Raw genomic sequence first — 17,818 nt, 5'->3', positions numbered from 1 at the left:
CAATTCCTTTGTAAAGTTTTGAAACTACTGATTTGGAAACCCTAGAGTATGCTTGTACCGGTAATTGTATAATTTTGTTAAGTTCTGTATTTGCCTTCTTCCTCTTAATTTCCCTTAAATAATAATCTCGTACTTGAAAGTATCAGAACTGATCCTGTTTTCCCAAATTATATTTTTGTTTGTGTTTGAAAGCTTTCCAACATTTGTTTCTCTAAAGTAAGACAGTAAGCAGTGATTCCATTTTTTTACCCAGTACTTAAATCTAGAATCCATCACGTTAGGTTTGAAGTCAGTATCATGTGTCACCCATCGTAGTATCTTCAGTTGAGACCATAAATCAAATTTTCTAATAACGTCAAACCAAGTGTGTAATGTAAAGAAGACTATGGAGCTCAACTGCTCTCCCGCAATTGTTAATTTATAATCTCCTATCATTGCTTGTATTGAGATTCCATTGGATTCTCGTTCTGTTTCTTTCCATTTTGCTTCACAATTACTGTCACACCAATTAACGACTGTTCTAATTTGGGCAGAGTAAAAATAATCGTTAATGTTAGGAATGCCATACCGCCTTCCTCCTTACTAATAGTCATTGTACTATATTTAACTCTTCGTTTTCTTCCTCTCCATACAAATCTTGAGATTTGTTTGTCCCATTCCTGAAATTGACTGCTTGGAACTCTAATTGGCAGGGCTAAAAGTAAGTATAGCAGTTTAGGTAAGATGCACATTTTAATGGTGTCCACCCTTGTGCTTGTATAAATTATCGAGATTGTGCATCAGCCAAACTCCCATATATTTAATTGCTTTCTGAGACCAGTCAATAGGAAGATCCTTTTTCAGTTTGGAAGCTGGGCTATAATTAAATCTCAGTATTAGTTCATAGAAGAGTCCCATTCATTCTTAATAACTCTGTGACAGATCCTGAAGGTCGGTATATAATAACCCAGGCAACTATTTCTAGTAAAATATTTACAATTGTTAATTTATATGCTCCCAACAATGATGACTCAAGCTTTTTTCATACACCGTTTTCACAGATTTCTAATTTAATGGCCAATTCGGCAGTCATCATTGGAGGAGACTTTAATGTTGCTTTAAACCCGGCTTTAGATCATTCCAGTTCTCCAACATCTGTAAGGCTTTCTCAGTCTGCCAAAACTATAAAGGAGTATATGGATGACTTTGGTTTGGTGGATAGTTGGAGGATCAAAAATACATTGACAAAGGAATACACATTTTTCTCTCCTGTACACCAATCTCATTCTAGAATTGATTTGTTCCTAACCAGTAATTCTATAACAAGTGATCAAACTCTGTCTGAATTAAATAAGGCAAAGTTCCAACTCGACAATATTATATAAAAAAAAGAGTTCCTCATCCAGCGACTTAGATATAATAATTTCGAACATAATAATAAATCAGGTAAATTTCTGGCAAATTAACTACAACGCAATAAGGAAAAATCAAGGATAACATCTATCCAGGATCAAGCTGTAAACTACACACAGTCACCACAGGAAATTAATCAGATATTTAAGAACTATTATAGTAATCTGTATTCATCAGAGAATGCACCTAATCCAGTAGATATCCAGTCATTCCTTGATAATCTAAACTTGCCTCAACTTTCTAAAGAGCACACTGAATCATTAGACACTCCTGTAACTATCATAGAACTACATGCAGCTTTGAATAAAATGCCTAATGGCAGGGCTCCGGGTCCATATGGCTTTCCTCCCGAATTCCTAAAACATTTTTGGGAGATAATGGCTCCACTATTCTTTAGGACTGTTTTAGAAATTTGGATTAAAGGTCAAATTCCCACTCATATGAATACTGCAGCAATAAAACTTATATTGAAACCAGAAAAAGACCCTACTCTGACCTCTAATTACCATCCACTATCATTAATAAATACCAATGTAAAAATTATTGCTAAGGCATTGGCATCTCGCTTAGAAAAAATATTGCCATCGATAATACATAAGGACCAAACTGGGTTTATTAAGGGTCGACATTCTATACCAACAATGTCAGAAGACTTCTCAGTCTCATTGACAAATCACAGCGTAGCAATACAAAGGCAATAATGGTGTCATTGGATGCAGAAAAAGCCTTTGATAGTCAGTTGGAGTATCCTTATTAGAGTACTTCATAAATTTGGCTTTGGAGAATCCTTTATTCATTGGATCACAACTCTATATAACTCACCAAAGGCCACAGTCACAACTAATGAGATTACCTCTCAAAGTTTCACATGCAAAGAGGGACTATACAGGGCTGCCCACTCTTACCGTTATTATTTGCAATATTTATAGAACCACTTGTGGCTGCAATACGTCAGAACGTCAACATTAAGGGTATCAAGTCTTCAGTGTCAGACCACAAAATCAATTTATATGCTGATGATATCATACAAGAACCCTCCAAATCACTACAAGAAGTATGTAAACTGATCACTACTTTCTCACAACTATCATATTACTCTATTAACTGGTCAGAATCGATGATACTTCCTTTAACCGAGGATTCATGGAGCCCTTCACCTCAAGACCCACACTATACCTTTCCCACTGGCAATATTAAGTACCTAGGCATAAACATCTCTTCTAAATTAGGAGAGCTGACCCATTTGAACTTAGCCCCACTCACTGACAAAATCTGTAATGATTTGAATGATCGAACAACCTCCCCATCTCCTTATTATGACAGATAGCAACTATCAAAATGAAAGTATTACCACAAATTAACTACCTTTTTTCAATGATTCCATTCAAGACCACAATCAAATGGTTTCAGACTTTAGATTTGGCCATCTCAAAGTTTTACTGGAAAAATAAAAAAGCTCAAATTAGTCTCGCTACTCTTCAGAAAAATAAATCTCAAGGAGGTCTGGAAGCACCAAATTTACTCCATTTACTCCATTATTATCTGGCTAACCAGATACAATACTTGATTAAATGGATTCATCTCGATCCAGTCCACAGTTCCTAGATTGAATTAGAACAGTTAGAATGTAACAACATCCAACTCTCAGATTTACCCTTTATTACTGCTTCCATTAAATGCCATAAATGCTTTAAAAATCCATTGATTTCTTCCACTTTGACTGCCTGGTGGAAAACCTTAGAAATTACAAACTCACCAATGGAAATCTGTACAGATGCTCCTATTTGGCACAACCCAGACTTTAAGATCAATAAAGCAACTCTTCATGTCAGCACATGAGAACAGAAAGGAATCACACACCTGCATCATGTCTTTCAAAATAAAAGGTTTATATCATTTAATAAGTTGATGCAGAGGTTTGGAATTATAGGAGGAAATTTTATTCATTACCATCAAGTAAAGTATGCTGTGATGTCAAAAATTCAGACACATCAGTGCCCACCAGAACTACCCGCATTAGTGACAGACATCAAGAACCTCCTCCCAATAAAGAAAACCTTGTCTAAGGTATATAAGTTAATATCAGGCGTAAACACTGTCTTACATTTACCCAGTTTAAAATGGGGGGTGGACTTCCTCCTCACCTGACCACTGGACACAGATCTGTAAAAACACATTTTCAATGACAAAAAACACCAACTTACAACTCATCCAATACAAAGTTCTTCATAGAACACACATTACACAATATAAGATGTATAAAATGGGCTTCTCAGACTCTGCTGTTTGTTCACAGTGTGAACTAAACACCACTGATACCCATTTTTCATGCTCTTTGGCTCTGCTCACCTGTCCAGCGTTTTTGGTCAAAAGTCAATGAAAAATTGTCCTCTATCTTGGGATATAGAATTCCCTTATCTCCTAATTTATGTTTACTTGGAGACATGACAATTATTGAACTGCCAACTAAACAATCTAAAACTATACTTGTAGCACTGACTATTGCCAAAAAAACTATTTTGCTGAATTGGAAAAATAAACAATCAATCAATATTAACCACTGGTCAAACCTCCTTATCGAATATATATCGATGGAAAAAAATAGCCGCTTCATCAAAAAACCAAGTACCAAAATTTAATGAAACATGGTCCTTGTTTATCAACTCATTAAATCTGAATTTGGAGGGCTAATAAAAATAAATAAATAAATGAAATAAAATAAAATTATTTTCTTTTTGCCTGTTAGGGAATGCCACTTTTGCAACTGTACTGTATTAATATTAGATTATGATTTGTTCCTATTATTATTGACCTACTGACTTTTCTCTCTCTTGTGCCGCTGATCCAGGTTGCAGTTCTTTGGGGGACTCTTGTTGTCAGAGACTGATACTGTGTGGTTTTGTTTTCTTTTTCTTTTTTTTGTTTCCTCTTCTTTTCTTGAATATGATTGAGTTGGTGGAGGAGAGAGATTTTGTCTTTTATAGTGGCTGGCCCCCTCGGGTGCGGCGGGGCTGTGCGGCCTGGCTGTGTGTGGATGGTTTGGTGTCCGGGTGTTGGGTCCTGGACTTGCTGGGGGATTTGGGGTTGGGGGTGGGGCTTGGGGGTTCTGAGGGGGTTTGCCTCCCGTTGCTGCCAGTTGGCACTGCGGGCTGACGGGGGGGTTGGGTCGGGTGCTGGCCCGCTGCCTTCGGCTCCTTCCTTGTGGGTAGTGGGTGCGCCTTTGTGCCTGGGGGGTGCTGGCCGGCACACCAGTGGGGGCCCGGGGGCCGCACCGCGGGGCTTCTGGTCCTATTGTAGGTGGGGGTGGCGGTAGCGGGGGCGAGAGAGTTTGGCAGGCATTGTTCCTTTTCATTTGGGTCTGTCTGCTCTACCGTTGGTGGGTTTGGGTCCGGTGCCTGGGTGGGGGGTGGTGCCTCTTCCCGGGGCTCGGGTGTGCGTGGCCCGTCCGGGTTTGTGGGGCCCGCCTGTTTCTCCTTTGCTCCTCGGCTGCCCCTGCCGCTCCGGGGTCTCATCCTTCACCTTCCCTGGTTCGGGGACCTCAAGGTGGGGCGGCCCGTCCATCTGCGGCTCCCTGGCCCCCTGTCCACCTGTTGGTTTGCTCCTCCCTGGCCTCCGGTGCTCCTCCGGGGCTGCCCGCCTCCCCCTGTCCCATGGTTTCCCTGGCACCTCTGCTGGATCTGGGATTGGGCTGGGGGCCCGGTGGGGCCAGTGTGGGTGGCCTCCTCCCCTTGCTGCGCCTCTCCCTCCACCTGCTGCTTGGGGTTGGGCCTCACGTGTCACACCCTTTTAATGCACTTCACCAGGTTAGCACCTGCACGCACATCATATTGGGTTGTAAATAGCACATTGTAGGGTTCACATGATTTGCGGTAGGGTGTTGGGGATGGGCTTGCAGGGTAGTCTGTGGCGCAGCTGTGCGCTGTAGCCTTCCACTGCAGCCTTCCACTGCGATCTCCAGCCGCCACCCCTGCCTTGCAGTTTTAATGCACACACCTTACTTCTACACGTTTAGTAAACACCTTCACCAATTTGGAGTCGGGGTCACAGGCGGTGGTGGGTTTGCAGGGCTGGCTGTGGCACAGCGGTGTGCCGTGGCCACCCACGGCAGTCTGCCACCTGCCATCTCTTGCCCTGCTTTTAATGCAACACTTTATCTTTGCACACTTAGGGGGTCGTACACAGCAAGGGAGATTAATTGTAACAGCTGTGGTGGCGTTGGTAGGTAGGGTGAATGTGGCACGTGGGGTTGGCCCCGGGTGACTGGATGTCTGGGGCTCTGGAGTGGGGGGTCTGCCTCGCCGGTTCTGCTGTGGTCCCCTGGCTTGGGGGGCATTTCTGGCTGCGCTGGGGGGTCTGGCTGTCGCGGGGGCCTTGTGCTCTTCCTGGCCCTGGGGTCGGGCCTCGCCTCTTGTCTGGGAGCTGGGCCCTGCCCTTGTGTGGCTCGGTGGTCCCTACCTTGTGCTTTGGATTCAGTTGCGGTGTCTCCTTTGCCCCCCGTTCTTGCTGCCGCTTGCTCCCCCCCTCGGGGGCTGTGGCCTGCGTGGCGTGGTTCTGGGGCTCCCCCTATTGATGGGCCCATGCTGGCGCCCTGTGTGCTTCCCTCGGTTTGGGGCGGCTCCCTGTGACCCTGTGGGGGGGGGTCCGGCACCGTCAGGCCGCTCCCCTGTTGGTTTACTGTGCTGTCCGGTGGCTACAGGGGCTGCCTTTCCTGGCCCCCGTGCCCTTCCTCTGCCCCTTTTCTCCTGGCTCCCCCGGGACCCTGCGTCCTGGACCCACTTACGTCATAGCTCGCGGCCGGCCGCATGGCTTCTGATGTGCCAGAGTGGTCCATGTCATATGGTAAGGTTCTGTACTCTTGTCTTGGCCCAACACACCAGCCACAGTAGTGATCGGATATTTAGCTGTGATCTGCGTCTCTGTGTGTGGATGGTCACGTGTTTGTGGCCGTCACCCCAATTTGGTTTTTGGGTGCTCTTAAGAGGATTATCACTACGATGTTCTGGATTAGGGTATGGATGCTCACTAATTAGACAACAGACTGTTGCTGTCACTGTTTGTTCATATGTCATTCAAAGCGCATATTAAACAAATATGTAGGACTGCTTTTTTGCATTTACGCAATATCTCTAAAATCAGAAAGGTCTTGTCTCAGAGTGATGCTGAAAAACTAATTCATGCATTTATTTCCTCTAGGCTGGACTATTGTAATTCATTATTATCAGGTTGTCCTAAAAGTTCCCTAAAAAGCCTTCAGTTAATTCAAAATGCTGCAGCTAGAGTACTGATGGGGACTAGAAGGAGAGAGCATATCTCACCCATATTGGCCTCTCTTCATTGGCTTTCTGTTAATTCTAGAATAGAATTTAAAATTCTTCTTCTTACTTATAAGGTTTTGAATAATCAGGTCCCATCTTATCTTAGGGACCTCGTAGTACCATATCACCCCAATAGAGCGCTTCGCTCTCAGACTGCAGGCTTACTTGTAGTTCCTAGGGTTTGTAAGAGTAGAATGGGAGGCAGAGCCTTCAGCTTTCAGGCTCCTCTCCTGTGGAACCAGCTCCCAATTCAGATCAGGGAGACAGACACCCTCTCTACTTTTAAGATTAGGCTTAAAACTTTCCTTTTTGCTAAAGCTTATAGTTAGGGCTGGATCAGGTGACCCTAAACCATCCCTTAGTTATGCTGCTATAGACTTAGACTGCTGGGGGGTTCCTATGATGCACTGTTTCTTTCTCTTTTTGCTCTGTATGCACCACTCTGCATTTAATCATTAGTGATCGATCTCTGCTCCCCTCCACAGCATGTCTTTTTCCTGGTTCTCTCCCTCAGCCCCAACCAGTCCCAGCAGAAGACTGCCCCTCCCTGAGCCTGGTTCTGCTGGAGGTTTCTTCCTGTTAAAAGGGAGTTTTTCCTTCCCACTGTAGCCAAGTGCTTGCTCACAGGGGGTCGTTTTGACCGTTGGGGTTTTACATAATTGTTGTATGGCCTTGCCTTGCAATATGGAGCGCCTTGGGGCAGCTGTTTGTTGTGATTTGGCGCTATATAAAAAAAAATGGATGGATTGATTGATTGATTGATGTGTGGTTGTTTGTCATGGTATGTCGTATGGTTGGGGCCCCTTCTCCTCGGTGTCTCACGTCAGTTATTGTCTTCACCACTTGTCTCTCGTTCTTGTCTGTCTTTGTGTTGTTTTGGTGGTTGGCCCTTCCTGATAGAACCTGTCTGTTGGTTTTGAGTAGGATGTTGTAGGCTGATCGGGAAGGGCGGATGGGGGTCACACACACCACATTCACTCATGCACTACATACCTTCTGTCTTGCATGAATAAATTGCATATATGCGTATTAATGTTCATAAATGGTTCTGCCAGTGTGGCACTTAACCGTTACTATATATGCAGACAGGGGAGAAAAAAAATCTCAGTATTTGTGTTTTTTATAGTTTGTAACCGGAATAAGAGCCGAATTCATCAAGAAGGTCAAAAAGGACAGGGAGACAGGCATCTGGGTCCTGGATATACAAAAGAACATCATCAGCATGTAAAGCAATTTTATGTTCATGGTCCTGGAGTGAGATCCCCTGTATATGGTTGTTTTCTGTTACTGCTTGGTCTAAGGGTTCTATGTAAAGTGCAAAAAGGGTTTGCAAAAGAGGGCATCCTTGATGAGTGGATCTTTCCAAATTAAAACGGTCTGATAAACAACCATTTATCTTAATTCTTGCTGTAGGAGCTGAGGACGTTTTAATACAGTTAATTTAATTTTCATCGAAGCCAAATTGTTCCAAAACGTCCAAAACAAATATTCCCAATTAACACAGTCAAATGCTTTTTCAGCATCTAGACTGACTAGGACCACCTTTGTGTTAGTCTTCTTGATATGCTGAATTATATGGAGAGAGCGCCTTGTGTTGTCGTGTGTTTGACGACCCCAAATGAAACCAGTCTGATCGCATTCAGTTAGATCTGGAACAAAAGAGTCTAATCTTTTGGACATGACAGACGCATACAATGTATTGTCTTGATTTAAAATTGAAATTGGTCTATATGAGCTGCATAGCATTTTGTTTTTGCCTTCTTTAGGTATAACTGTAATGATGGCTTCTTTCCATGATGGTGGAGTGGACATCTTTTTGAGAGACCAATTAAAAGTTCTTAAAAGTACAGGAATTAAGTCTTCTCTGAAGACTTTGTACCACTCAGCAGGTAGACCGTCACTTTCAGGTGTCTTATTATTTTTCAATTTTTGTAGCGTGTTCTCCAATTCCTCTTTTGTAATTGATGAATTTATACATTTATTTTGATGTGCTCCAATTGAAAGCAAATCTAGAGAGTCTTTTATGTTCTTCTTTTCTAACTGTGCCTGGGAACACAGGATTCTATGGTATATTTGAAAGGCTTCATCTATTTCATCCAGGTTGTTACATACTTGTTTTGTTTGAGAGTCTTCAGTTTTATAAATAGACTGCAAAATTTGTTTTTTCCGTAATTTCCTTGCTAGTAATTTTGTGGCTTTAGGGGCTGTCTCATAATAGGATTGTTTCAAAAATTTATATTTCTTCTCTAATTCCTTGTTGTACATATCTGATATTTGGTTTCTAATGTCATTTATGTCAACCAGCAATTGAGGTCTTTGATTCTTGCTATGCTCTCTTTCCAATTCTATTAAGCTCTTTTTAAGTTGTTTAAATTGGCTTTCCTTTGCTTTCTTAATTCCTGCACTAACTGTTATTAACTTGCCTCTAACAACTGTCTTTAGGGCATCCCATAATATCTCTGGATTAACTTCTCCATTATCATTTATATCAAGGAAAGTCTGAATATCAGATTTTATCTGCTGTACAACTGTTTTGTTATTAAGTAAGCTGGTGTTGAGCCTCTAAATAGTTTTCTTGAATGTAGTTTCTAAATGTAATACTAAGTATATTGGAGAGTGGTCTGAAATATCTCTGCTTCTAATTTCGCATCTCTGAATTCTGTCATCATTTTGAAACATGAAGAAAAAAGCTATTCTTGAGTATGTGGCATGAGGAGTGGAGTAGTATGTGTAACATTTAGCCGACGGATGTAATTCTCTGCAAACATCCATCAGTCCAAACTCATTCAGACCCCTCCCCAATACCCTATTCCTGTGAGATGTATTTCTTCTATTGTTAGTAGTGTCCAATTTACAATTTAATACTGCGTTAAAATCTCCTGCACAGATTAAAATGCCTTGTGTTTCAGACGTAATCAGTTCGAGAATCTTTTTCGTAATATCCTGAGTACTGTATGGAGGTAAATAAACACAGAGACGGGTGGTCAAAATGTTTTCTAATTTCCCCTGCACCAAGATAAATCTGCCATCTGAGTCCTTAAACTCTCTAATTAACTCAAAATTCACTGAGCTGTGTATTAATATAGAGACTCCCCTTTTGTGTCCTCCCTTAAAAGTACTGAAAAAAATGTTTTTGTATCCAAAGTTTTTACGTTTCTCATGTTCAACATGAGACAAATGAGTTTCCTGCAGGAATATGATCTGATTATGTTCCTCTCTCATTTTTGTCATAACTTTGCGCCTCTTTACTGGGTTGTTGAGACCATTCACATTCCAAGATCCTACCCCGAACTTACTGTACCCCGTATCTCTCTGTTCCATTTGTGTTAGCAACATAAACCTATGCACTGTGACGAACACAACAAAACCACTAACAAACAATACAACAAAAAACACTGTGACTTCAAAGTTGAAGGATGTGTTTCTCCATCCTTCATATTCCCTGTTGGTGGGGGGAGGGTGTGGATCCTCGTCGCTGTAAGGGCCCTCCATAGTGTTACGAGGATACCCGTTAACTGGTATCCTACTTTCACTATAACTGTCCAACATTCAGCACATACTTGACACTCCTGTCGGTAACAAAAATTTCCATATATTTATCGTAAGGCTATCGAATAGAATCTCTGAGCATTATAGTTACGAAAGAGAACAACTTGGGGGATAATAATTCTCTGGTTTATCTGTCAGATCTAGTCGGGGGGGATATGTTCCCATACTGTCCAAAGTATGTGTTATTTAGCCTTGCTGAGTTCAGTGTTGTGGCAGTCTTCTAAACTCCGCAAGCCTCTGCTTCACACTCCGGGCGACTTTGTCCATCACGGCTGCACGTTTCCATGGTAGGAGTTCAGTCAACCGCTTCTCTGCAATTGATGCAGCGCTCTTCCTCATTGTTACTGTCACCTTGATCCCTCGTTTCATCATGTCCCGGGCCACCTCGTCCGCACGCTCATAGATCTTCGGACCCGAGTCCCAGTACACCCTCATCTTGTAGGGTGTCTGGAATCGGATCCCTTTCCCCTTCAGCACTGCTTTAATCGGTCTGTACGCCAAATCACAACAAACAGTTGCCCCAAGGCACTTTATATTGTAAGGCAAAAGCCATACAGTAATTACAGAAAAACCCCAATGGTCAAAACGACCCCCTATGAGCAAGCACTTGGTGACAGTGGGAAGGAAAACTCCCTTTTAACAGGAAGAAACCTCCAGCAGAACCAGGCTCAGGGAGGGGCAGTCTTCTGCTGGGACTGGTTGGGGCTGAGGGGAGAGAATCAGGAAAAAGACATGCTGTGGAAGAGAGCAGAGCTCAATCACTAATGATTAAATGTAGAGTGGTGCATACAGAGCAAAAAGAGGTGAATAAAAAGAAACACTGGGTGCATCATGGGAAACCCCCCAGCAGTCTAAGTCTATAGCAGCATAACTAAGGGATGGTTCAGGGTCACCTGATCCAGCCCTAACTATAAGCTTTTTCAAAAAGGAAAGTTTTAAGCCTAATCTTAAAAGTAGAGAGGGTGTCTGTCTCCCTGATCCGAATTGGGAGCTGGTTCCACAGGAGAGGAGCCTGAAAGCTGAAGGCTCTGCCTCCCATTCTACTGTTACAAACCCTAGGAACTACAAGTAAGCCTGCAGTCTGAGAGCGAAGCGCTCTATTGGGGTGATATGGTACTAAGAGGTCCCTAAGATAAGATGGAACCTGATTATTCATAAACTTATAAGTAAGAAGAAGAATTTTAAATTCTATTCTAGAATTAACAGGGAGCCAATGAAGAGAGGCCAATATGGGTGAGATATGCTCTCTCCTTCTAGTCCCTGTCAGCACTCTAGCTGCAGCATTTTGAATTAACTGAAGGCTTTTCAGGGAACTTTTAGGACAACCTGATAATAATGAATTACAGTACTCCAGCCTAGAAGAAATAAATGCATGAATTAGCTTTTCAGCATCACTCTGAGACAAGACCTTTCTAATTTTAGAGATATTGCGCAAATGCAAAAAAGCAGTCCTACATATTTGCTTAATATGCGCATTGAAGAACATATCCTGATCAAAAATGACGCCAAGATTTCTCACAGTATTACTAGAGGTCAGGGTAATGCCATCCAGAGTAAGGATCTGGTTAGACACCATGTTTCTTTGGGATGGTTATGAATAATTTTTTCTCTAATAGTTAAAATTTTATTTGCAAAGAAAGTCATGAAGTCATTACTAGTTAAAGGAATACTCGGCTCAATAGAGCTCTGACTCTTTGTCAGCCTGGCTACAGTGCTGAAAAGAAACCTAGGGTTGTTCTTATTTTCTTCAATTGGTGATGAATAGTAAGATGTCCTAGCTTTATGGAGGGCTATTTTATAGAGCAACAGACTCTTTTTCCAGGCTAAATGAAGATCTTCTAAATTAGTGAGATGCCATTTCCTCTCCAGCTTACGGGTTATCTGCTTTAAGATGCGAAATTATACCACGGAGTCAAGCATTTCTGATTTAAGGCTCTCTTTTTCAGAGGAGCTACAGCATCCAAAGTTGTGCTCAATGAGGATGTAAAGCTATTGACGAGATAATCTATCTCACTCACAGAGTTTAGGTAGCTACTCTGCACTGTGTTGGTATATGGCATTGAAGAACATAACAAAGAAGAAATCATATCCTTAAACCTAGCTACAGCGCTTTCAGAAAGACTTCTACTGTAATGAAACTTATTCCCCACTGCTGGGTAGTCCATTAAAGTAAATGTAAATGTTATTAAGAAATGATCAGACAACAGGGGTCTTCAGGGAATACTGTTAAGTCTTCAGTTTCTATGCCATATGTCAGAACAAGATCTAAAGTGCGGTTAAAATGGTGGGTGGGCTCATTTACATTTTGAGCGAAGCCAACTGAATCTAATAATAGATTAAATGCAGTGTTGAGGCTGTCATTCTCAGCATCTACGAGGTCTGTTAGAAAAGTATCCGACCTTTTTATTTTTTTCAAAAACCATATGGATTTGAATCACGTGTGATTGCATCAGCCAAGCTTGAACCTTTGTGCGCATGCATGAGTTTTTCACGCCTGTCGGTTGCATCATTCGCCTGTGAGCAGGCTTTGTGTGAGCACTGGTCCACTCCTCTTGTTGTTTTTTTTTATTGCGAATAAATGTCTGAACGATTTGGAGCTTTGCTGCATCAATTTTTTTCCAGAAACTGTGGGAGACCTCCAGGTGGACATGTTCGGAAAATTAATATTTATGGGGATTACACAGATTAAGGAGTGATCCAGACGGTTTAAAGACCGCCCACAACTGCTGAGAGCGCACCGCGCTCCGAGCGCCAATTGACAGGCTCAAACCCCGCTGAAACAACCAGATCATTTCCATTGTGAAGGCTTTGTTGATCCGGGACGTCGTCTGACTTTCACAAAAGGAAGAAGGCGTGGATATCAGCACTTTTTCGGCACATTCACTGTTACAGGAGTTTTTTTCATGGAAAGAAAAGCGGAGGGACGCGCCACGGAGCTGTTCATTACGCGGCACAAAACCACCTCCCTGTTGGTCTCACAGGACGGCTTTCAGGTGGATTTCAGATGGCTGTCGGTTGCTTTTCAGTCGTGTGATTATCCGAGAAATTGAGCATGAGCTGGACATGCCTCAACATGTCCTGTGAGGGTTCATCACGGCGTTGCTTTGCGCCATGCAGCTCCACCGCGATGCGCGGAACTCCTCCACACGTCTCAATGTGCTGAAAAAGTGCTGATGTCCACGTCTTTTCACAATTCCTGTACTAGTCAGACGACATACCGGATCAAGACAGCGTCCAGTTTAGAAATGAACGGCACATTCCACTGTTACAGGAGTTTTTGTCATTGAAAGAGGAGCGGAATTCTGCGCGTCGCAGTAGAGCCGCATGGCACAAAGCAACGCCGTGATGAAGCCTCACAGGACATGTTGGGGCATGTCCAGCTCATGCTCAATTTCTCGGATAATCACACGACTGAAAAGCAACCGACAGCCATCTGAAATCCACCTGAAAGCCGTCCTGTGAGACCAACACGGAGGTGGTTTTGTGCCACATAATGAATGGTTCCGTGGTGCGTCCCTCCGTTTTTCTTTCCATGAAAAAAACTCCTGTAACAGTGGAATGTGCCGAAAAAGTGCTGATGTCCACGCCTTCTGCCTTTTTGTGAAAGTCAGACGACGTCCCAGATCAACAAAGCCTATACGTTGGAAATGATCTGGTTGTTTCAGCGGGGTTTGAGCCTGTCGATCGGTGCTCGGAGCGCGACGCGCTCTCAGCAGTTGTGGGCGGTCTTTAAACCGTCTGGATCACTCCTTAATCTGTGTAATCCCCATAAAATCGTCCCTGAAAGCCATATTAATTTTCCGAACAGTGTCCACCTGGAGGTCTCTCACAGTTTCTGGAAAAAAATTGATGCAGCAAAGCTCCAAATCGTTCAGACATTTATTCGTAATAAAGATCTGAGGAGAGGAGTGGACCACTGCTCACACAAAGCCTGCTCACAGGCGAATGACGCAACAGACAGGCGTGAAAAAAACTCACGCATGCGCACGAAGGTTCAAGCTTGGCTGATGCAATCACACGTGATTCAAATCCATATGGTTTTTGAAAAAAATAAAAAGGTCGGATACGTTTCTAACAGACCTCGTGTGTGGATGTTAAAATCACCCACTATAATTATCTTATCAGAGCTAAGCACTAAGTCAGACAAAAGGTCTGAAAATTCACAGAGAAACTCACAGTAACGACCAGGTGGACGATAGATAACAACAAATAAAACTGTTTTTTGCGACTTCCAATTTGGATGGACAAGACTAAGAGTCAAACTTTCAAATGAATTAAAGCTCTGTCTGGGTTTTTGATTAATTAATAAGCTGGAGTGGAAGATTGCTGCTAATCCTCCCCCTCGACCCATGCTACGAGCATTCTGGCAGTTAGTGTGACTCGGGGGTGTTGACTCATTTAAACTAACATAATCATCCTGCTGTAACCAGGTTTCTGTAAGGCAGAATAAATCAATATGTTGATCAATTATTATATCATTTACTAACAGGGACTTAGAAGAGAGAGACCTAATGTTTAATAGACCACATTTAACTGTTTTAGTCTGTGGTGCAGTTGAAGGTGCTATATTATTTTTTCTTTTTGAATTTTTATGCTTAAATAGATTTTTACTGGTTATTGGTGGTCTGGGAGCAGGCACCGTCTCTACGGGGATGGAGTATGGCAGGGGAGAGAAGCTGCAGTGAGGTGTGTAAGATGGATCCATTTGCCATCTAATTCAATCTTCTTCTGCCATGGCTTCCTGAGGATCAATTCCTTCACATGAAACTGCAGCAGATTCACTATGATCGACCTTGGAGGTGAGGCAGCAGGTGGTTTTTGCGACAGCGATCTGTGCACCCGCTGAATCTGGAGATCTATGGTATCTGGTAATGAGAGCTGACTTTTGAAAAAGCATTGACAAACTCAGTGACTGAGTTTCCTTCTTTACCTTCGGGTATCCCGTAGATACGGAGATTATTCCGCCTGGAGCAGCTCTCCAAATCCAGCAGTTTATCTTGCATGACAGAGTTCTGCTTTGTCACGGTGAGCAGCGTGCCTTTCAGTTTGAGACATGCTGTTTCTAGGTCAGCTATATGTGATTGTGCTTTTGCGATGCTAGCATTTTGTTTATGCAGCTCTTTCAAAACATTGTTCTTAAACTCACACAGGTCTTGCTTCATACTTTCCTTGACGTCGTTTTTAAGATAGCCCAGATCCTGTCTCATGTCTTGTTTGAAAGATTGAAGTTCTTTCAAGAGCAACACAAGCCCCTCTAACAGTGCGTTAGCCTCTCTTGGTGTTTCCTCGTCTTCACCATTTTCTTCATCCACGGCAGTGTTAGTGTCGAGTGCATCTTCGATTCCTTACGGATCCTGCATTTTTTTGACAGCCTTATTGTTCTTTTGTGTTTCCCTCCTTTCATACCTCAATTAATCTGACTTTCTCACTATTTAAAATACTTGGTGTTTATCCAAACCGACATTCAGGAGCTCTCTCCTACACTACCTCGGAACTCTCGGGCCTTTTGCACTTTTAATGGGCCATTTGCCACGCAATTCATGTTTTTGTTTTTAATGATCTATGACTAAATCCCTTTGTATGCAACCCTCTGGGGTTCGAGGGCATTTTTTGGACATTTCGCTCGCCTGTCATAAATGTTTTATTATACAATTATTATTATTATATTATTATACAGTTATTATTATATAATCAAGTAGTATATCTCTTTTTTTCAGGACAACCTGTACTTTCAGAATATATATACTATAGTGGTGTTTTATAAGTGTAATAAAGGTTTACAATCAGAAATAAGAAAGAAAAAAATAAAGCAGAAATAATTTTCACACACATTTATTCAAAACACACATAAAACTACAGTGGTTTGCAAAAGTATTCAGCCCCTTGGTATTTCACGCATTTTCATTTGTTTATGGCATTTCAAATACAAAAAGTAACTCAGGCCTCTCAATATAAACATTTCTAAAATTATCTTCCTTAGACTCAAACTGAAAGTAAATCTCTACAACTTGATATAAATTAATTAAAAATATAAAATCCAAGATGATGAGTTGCATAAGTAATCAGCCCCTTTGGTATAATACCTGTAAATAATCAGTTTAATTGCCAGTTTTCTTCAGACAAGTCAGGGGATTGATACATGAACATTTCCATGTCATTGAATATGTCTTGAACTTTATTTACATCAGTTATGAAGAAATACAAACAGTATGGCACTCTATGGTAAATCTGTGTGGAGTAGACAGTTCTCAAAAACTGAGTGACTGTGCAAGAAGAAGAGTGAGGAAAGCCATCAAGACACCCAGACAACCCAGAAAAAGTTACAGGCTTCTGTGGCTGTGATTGGAGAAATTGTGCACAGTGCAAGTTTTGCATTTTGTATCCCCAGTTATACAGCTTCATGTTGAAGTGGTACAGAGGAGGATTTTCTTAAAAAGAAGACCTGAAACTTCAGCTACAATTTGCCAGAAGGTACATCTGAGATGCAAGCCTAGATTTGATGTTTTGGTGAAAGAAAATCCATCCAGACCGTTAGGTCTCTTTTGCTGAGAGAAAGATAATCTGACACAGAAGCCCTGGCTCGTTGTTGTGTCAGTAGCTCCTAGTGTACTGAAATCAATACTGTAAGTTATCGGTTTAGCTTTTATCTGTAACTTCCGCAATTTTTTTTTATTTTATTTTATTTTATTTTTTTTATGGGTTTATCGGTTTAACTTTATAAAAGATAACTTTTCAGTTAGCGGATTAACTGTTATTGAAGCTAACTTTTTGGTTAGCTGTGCACCACCGCTGCTTTTGTTGGCATCAACTGCCTGTTAAATGAGTGAATGAACGAATGCATAGGGACCATAAGAAGTGGCTTAAGCCTGTTTTTTTTTCAGGTTTCATTCCAAAGCGAAGAATAAATAAGAAACAGTTAAGTTTTGTTACTCTGTGAATTGTGTGCTGATGGAGACGATGGGCAGCTCACGGTAAGATGATTGAGCTCAATCTATGCTCTGCACAGTACCATGCTCTGCTTCACCGACTGACATGGAACCACACAATGACACACAACTGGTCTTTTCAGCTGCCTCGCAAAGGATTTGGAGCTTGTGTGGTTGAAATATGCGCATCAAATTTCTTTTTTTCATGTTGACAGATGGCAGTGGACCAAGCACATGCGCAAAACATCAACTCTTTATTCATGCCAGCGGTAGAATCTGTGAACCCCTGCCTCATCCTCATTGTCCGGAGGGAAAACATTGTTGGAGACACCATGGAAGTCCTGAGGAAGTCCAAGAATGTTGACTACAAGAAACCACTCAAGGTTAGTTTTTCAGCTGTTTGATAAACGAGAATGAAAGTCCTGATTGTAACTATTAAATTCACAGTGAAATGAAAAATCGAAATCTCCGTTTCTTATCCTACCTCCATGTTAGAGATGTGTCTTGTTTATTGGTATAGAAGCTGCATCTAAAATGAAAGGTTTGACTCACAGTAGTGTTCTATTGTAATCAGCTTGTCCCCGACAAAATAGTCTCCCTTTTAACGTCACACCTGTCATCACAGACATTTTGATG

The 17,818-nt window shown here is 41.9% G+C and overlaps 1 protein-coding gene across 3 annotated transcripts in view; it reads left to right on the top strand.

The window, feature by feature from the left end:
* herc4 (HECT and RLD domain containing E3 ubiquitin protein ligase 4) overlaps window positions 1-17,818 on the top strand; it is an 87,532-nt gene that overhangs the window by 49,895 nt on the left and 19,819 nt on the right. For all 3 annotated transcript variants that reach the window (XM_034185041.1, XM_034185039.1, XM_034185040.1), the window contains one exon: window positions 17,398-17,565. In XM_034185041.1, coding sequence (XP_034040932.1) covers window positions 17,398-17,565 — 168 coding nt within the window. The remainder of the gene's footprint in view (window positions 1-17,397; window positions 17,566-17,818) is intronic.

Source organism: Thalassophryne amazonica, chromosome 13 (genome assembly GCF_902500255.1).
Source record: "Thalassophryne amazonica chromosome 13, fThaAma1.1, whole genome shotgun sequence".
NCBI classification, from domain to species: domain Eukaryota; kingdom Metazoa; phylum Chordata; class Actinopteri; order Batrachoidiformes; family Batrachoididae; genus Thalassophryne; species Thalassophryne amazonica.
Note: the sequence above shows the minus strand (reverse complement) of the source record. Positions and strands in the feature narration are given on the sequence as shown.